This window comes from Limulus polyphemus, unplaced genomic scaffold, assembly GCF_000517525.1.
Source record: "Limulus polyphemus unplaced genomic scaffold, Limulus_polyphemus-2.1.2 Scaffold3709, whole genome shotgun sequence".
Taxonomy (NCBI): Eukaryota; Metazoa; Arthropoda; class Merostomata; order Xiphosura; family Limulidae; genus Limulus; species Limulus polyphemus.
In genome coordinates, this window is record NW_013669319.1 from 88,884 (window position 1) to 94,533 (window position 5,650).

General features: G+C 31.0%; 1 protein-coding gene across 3 annotated transcripts in view; it reads right to left on the minus strand.

The window, feature by feature from the left end:
- The window catches only part of LOC106469889 (protein Gawky-like), an 84,977-nt gene that overhangs the window by 68,069 nt on the left and 11,258 nt on the right, over positions 1–5,650 (minus strand). For all 3 annotated transcript variants that reach the window (XM_022398464.1, XM_022398465.1, XM_022398463.1), the window contains exons 3-4: positions 4,117–4,197; positions 2,185–3,450 (exon numbers count right to left, since the gene is read on the minus strand). In XM_022398464.1, coding sequence (XP_022254172.1) covers positions 2,185–3,157 — 973 coding nt within the window. In that variant the 5' untranslated portion in view covers positions 3,158–3,450; positions 4,117–4,197. The remainder of the gene's footprint in view (positions 1–2,184; positions 3,451–4,116; positions 4,198–5,650) is intronic.

A 5,650-nucleotide genomic window follows, 5' to 3' on the forward strand; every position in this document is an offset into this window, starting at 1 on the left:
CCTATAAATATCCACCAACAGTAATTACAATTCACACAACATTCAGCCTTGATAATAGATGCAGAACTCATTCGAAACGCGTCGGCCAACTCATCACTAGCTACAACTTTTACCCGTTGTTCTAACAACGTTAAGACGGCTTATCGACTTCTTGAGAAGAATTCTAAGAAGAAAGTAAACCTACAGACATCGGTCTTGTTTAACAAAATCTGCTTACAAGATATTTATCTATATACCTTTAAAAGTCACTGTAATATGTTACTTCTTTATTTATGGGATATCTTCATTAATATTTCTTATCTGTACATGAATGGTCCTCTTTCAGTACACTAATAATTAATCCAAATGCTCTCATGTCAGTGGAAAGCTTTTGTAGTTCTTCACACTTTGTTATTTTTTGTTTTGGCAAATATTATTGACTGAAGAATTAAATTCAATGTCATTTCCACAAAAACAATGTTTTAACCCTCTTGCTATAGGTAAGTGAAAGTGCGCATGTAACGACTTTTTTTAGAGAGTTGCAATCAAATTAAAATTAAACTACTTGGCATCAAAACATAGTTAATAAATACATTTTTTATATTATACAACTTTAAGTTCTTGATTTTATAAGAAAATATTTAAAACAATCCTCAATATCCCCTAGTACAAGAATTGTAACATTTGTTCTCTAGGTCTTCCCTCTTCTCCAATTTATTTACCACCCCTCTGAGAAAAATGTAATTTAATGCAAGTTACTTATTATAATATAGATATTGTTAAGGCAAAGTAAAATTTTTATAAACTTTAATCTTATTTGGTTAGGGAACTATAAACTAGAAAGATCCATTTGCTATGCCCACCTGCCACATTTTCTCTTTCACAAATTGCAAATAGTTCTCTCTGATGTTCTATACTATAAATTACTTATAACCAATGGAAATATAAAATTTTAATTTATCAAACGATGCATTATACTATGTTGTTTTCTGTACAGAATATTGTTTATTTCAACTCCAGTTTGAAAACTTCTCTTGCAGTAGTAACATCAAGAAGCTTAGCTAAATTTGTAAAGGCTCTCATTGCATAGTTAGATAGCCAGATAAATTATGATAGTTATAAGGCATTGTTTCCTTTGTGTGTGTTATTATTCTGTGTTCTTAGGTGCATTATTCAATTTAAAACAATTATTTAGTGTACTACAGCATAAAAAAGTAGGCTTAACTTTCATTGACAGTTGAAAGCAAAAAAACATGAGGATGCAGGTGAGTACCATATTTCTTGTTTTTTATGTATATTCTTTATTATTACAAAAGTAACTAAAATGTAAAAAATTAGAAACTTATTAGGTTAGATAAGGTAAGATAATGAAAAAATAATTCTTCATGAGGTATGTTTATGAGTAGCTCATTCATTGCATAAAAGAACATAATTATTTGAGCTCTGGATTTACTGAGTGATTTACAACTTGTGAGGAGGGATTATTAATTAGACAAATAGCAATAAAACAATAAAATGAGTACTGTTATGAGCTTTAAGCTGTTTAGGATAAACAAATGTAGTTTCCTGTTACAATTTGCAGTCATTCTAGAAAGAAAAAAGTAATTTAGAATTATTTTTATTTTTATGATGGTTACAAAGCCAGACTGAATGCATATAGAGTTAGAGAAAAATAACTGATAAAATATAAAGTTATACATTTACTTTTGATACTTATTGAGGAGGTCTTAGAGATTACACAAATGAAATCTGAAAATTTTCAGGTGATGAAAAGTATTTTAATCTAAGAAAACTACTTTGCACTCAGAGCAATCAACACTCTGATTCCATATATTCACAGACAAAATTGTAGTAAAAATACTTAATTAAAAACATGATTTTTTTGTTTACAAAAGACTTGTAATGTTTACCTAAAGCTTGCTAAATTTCATAAAGATGAGCAAAAAATATTAAAAGTCATAGTATGGAAACTTTCATGGTCACAAGGTCAGTGTAATCCACAGAACTTGTAGCAAGAGGGTTAAATTTCTTTAAAACCAATAGGAGAACATTTAAGAAATCAAATGCAAAGTTTTCTTGGAATGTAAATTTACAATACTTATAATATATAAACTTACTCCTACTGTTGTAAGTTTATAAATGTGCATAAAGAAGATGCTAATTTTAAATGTAAAAGTTTATATTTGTGTGTTTTTTGGCACTTACTTTGGCCTGTGCAAACACCATCGCTCTGCCTGACTTCAGAGTTCCACTGCCCACTATTAGTTCCATTACTATTGCTACTCCAACCAGATGTACTTGGTCCAGAAGAAGGTGGGGCATCCCATGTAGAAGTACTATTGTTCAAAGAACTTTCTCCTCCACCTAATAAACCCAATCTATGGGGAGGATCTCCCCACTTACACTTCTTTTTGTTTTCAGGTTTTGTTTCATTTAAAGGTAAATCAGATCCTCCAACTGCACCAATAAGCCCTTCATAACAGTCAAACGACTTTTTGTCCAACTGAATAAAGTTAGATTCTCTTGTTAACATGTCAATATCACAAAAGTTAATTTCATTTCTTTTATAATTTACATCTGGATGATTACTCCAAGCTTTAGAAAGATCTGATTTTATAAAGCTGTTATTGCTGTTATTGTCTGGAATGTGCAGTTTATTGCCTGAACTAGGAATGATTCTTTTTGTCTGATGGCAAACAGAAGTTGAGTTTTCTAAATTACTATGAGATGTTGAGACAAGTAGGTCAGCATCCTCAGTAATTGAATTAATTTGATTAGCATTTTTCATTTCAATGTGATTTGGTGAAATACCAGAATTAACTATAGCACTAGAAATGTCTAAATTAATTTGAGATGAATTTTCTATTTGATTACTCGTAGGTAAAATTAACAAGTGATTAGGAGCATCTTCTTGGTCTTTTTTGTGAAGAACTGATTGCATATCTTGATGTAAAGTTCCTTGATTAAACTGGCATGGATAGCATACTTGAGAATAGTTTGAAAACATTTCAGAACATTTGGCCCCTGTCAAGTAAGGAGTTTTTTCATGACCTCTAATGATATCATTCCTTGCTGCACACACTGTTACAGGTGAGTCACATTTTTCCCATTCTCCATTTTTAACAGACAGTGCATTCTGATCATCACTGTTACTGTCAAGGCTTTTAATATCAGTCATCACGGAAAGAGATAAAACAATGACTGAGAGTGGAACTGTGTGATCTTTCACTCTGAGATGAGCATTGCAATTAGGAAAGGTTCTCTTTTCAGATAAGTTTGATAATGTATCATGTACACCAAAAAGACTTGAGCTTGATATCACAGATTCAGAAACAGTAAAGGAATAATAAATGATTTCCTCCTGAGAATGGTCATGTTGACACACAACTGTGGAAAACCAAGGACTTGTGATGCATTCCTTAAGCACCACTGTTTTCAAATTAATATCATATTACATGATGAATGCACCATCTATAGGAAAACAAAAAAGAAATACTCACCAAGAAATCAAACTACATCATTATATGAAAATAAATGTTATATTACAAATATATAGAGAAATTTGTTAAAGCAACACCAGTAAATTACCAGAGCATTTAAATTTTGAATAATTTTAAATATATTTTAGGACATTCCAGTCTAATACATAACACAGTGACTTTTTCTTTGGCTTACTGCCATTATTACACATACAGTACAGTAGGTGTTACAAGGTTCACAATATTGTGTTGCACTAATTTGTATTTAAGCTATGACTTAGGAGTAACATATTATTGGATGAGCAAAAATATTATTTATTTTTAGCTCAAACTTTTCATATGAAAATGTATCAAGTACCTTTTGTTTGTATAAAGTGTGTTGCTTTTTAATAATCACTACACATAATTCCAGTTCTCAGTCTTTAAAAGATGGTACATTCTGACTATAAGAATTTACTTTTAAGGAGAAATTGAAAAAGGTTAAAAAGTTTTAAAAATTAAAAAGGCCTAATTGTTTGCAAGACACTAAAAACATGATCAATATGGACAGTGTCATTGTTGCCAATCACACTGTCCGATGTTAAAGGTATACTAAAATTTCCAATTTGTGACAAAAAATGTTTAAGGACATGAAATGAAAGCATGAAACTTAACTTACATTCTGATAGTTCTACATGTACAGTCCCTGCAATTTATCACAATGGTTTTTTTCAATCGTTTCTGAGGTTCACAAAATTTACTGAAAAAAATAATGTAATTACATGTAGCACAAAAAAGTACAGGGAAAAAAGAGAAAATGGCAAACAACAAACAAATTAAAGGAAAAAAAAACTGGGAGGAGGAAAGAAAGGAGAGTTTATCAAAATTATATAAGTCTACATGTGTGTGTACAGATATACGTCTTCTATCTTCTTTAGTGTTATAAACATTTTTAAAATTTTTCAATCATTTAGTTTCTGTGCCATAATGACAGAAATAGTTGGTCTAGAAATCATTACAATTACTTGCTTCATTTCTTTGTTTTCTATAAAAACTATGTTTCTTCTGTCCACAAGGATATTGCAGTAATATGTTATTTTAATATCCTCTGCTGCCTGATCATAATGTTGATTGAATTCAACAGTCAACCAATGTTGTGAGGGAACAGAGGTCATGAGGTGACACCATCAACTTGTCAAAGAAAGCAAGTTTACCTACTGAATTATTGTGCATTTTCTTGGTGCAGTTCTGCTAGAAGATCACTAAATGAAGACTTACTTCTAAGATCACCATGTTTAGTAGGATGAAAGTCTATCTTCAGAAACAGAGAAATATGTAGGGCTATGCATAGTCTAGCAGAAATGACTATCCTTTTGTGCATGCATGTATGTACAATATGTTTCCTGATACTAAGCCTGTCTATGCCAAATGATGATCAAAAAACAGGCATGGAATTGGCAAGTGAAACACTGAATCTTGTTAATCACAACTATAGTAATATATTGCATTCAAAATGTTGCAGTACAAATGACTGAAATGCACATTTCATTAGTGTATTGATAGTCAACAGTAAGAACCTGTGAATCTTCCTTCTGAACTGTGCACTATCAATTTTTTCTAGTGCTTGCTATCTTTAATCTTCAAGTGCTGTGATTGAAATAAGTATGATTTACCTCTTAAAATTTGCAGATGATATAATTATCGTGATAGATGAAAGGAAGGACTAAGAGAGGTGAATGAAAAGTCAGAATGATAGACACACAGAAAAAATTTAACACAGAGAATTTTAGTAAGATAAAGATTATAATATTCTGAAATAGAGGAAGATAATGGGAAGGGAAGAATCAAAAAGGTGAGTTTGTGCATATATGTAAATACTTGGGATAGTGGCTCACTATTACAAATACACCAAATATGCAGATACAATAGCAGTGTGCAAAGTCTCAGAGGTCACTTAATGCAACAAGTATAACAAAGAGAAGTGGAATGAAAGACATTAAGAAGAAAATTCAACTTTTCAAAATGTTTGTTAGATCAGTGATGATGTAGAAGTCAGAAATATAAAGGAAGAAGGTTCAGATATATAAAAGAAGATATGGTATATATTGTGGATAATGAATATTGATAGTAATACTGCAATATATTGTTGCGTCAGCGAGTCACATGACCACCGTGACGCAACGTTTCTAGAACTATCATGTACTTTGGCGAAT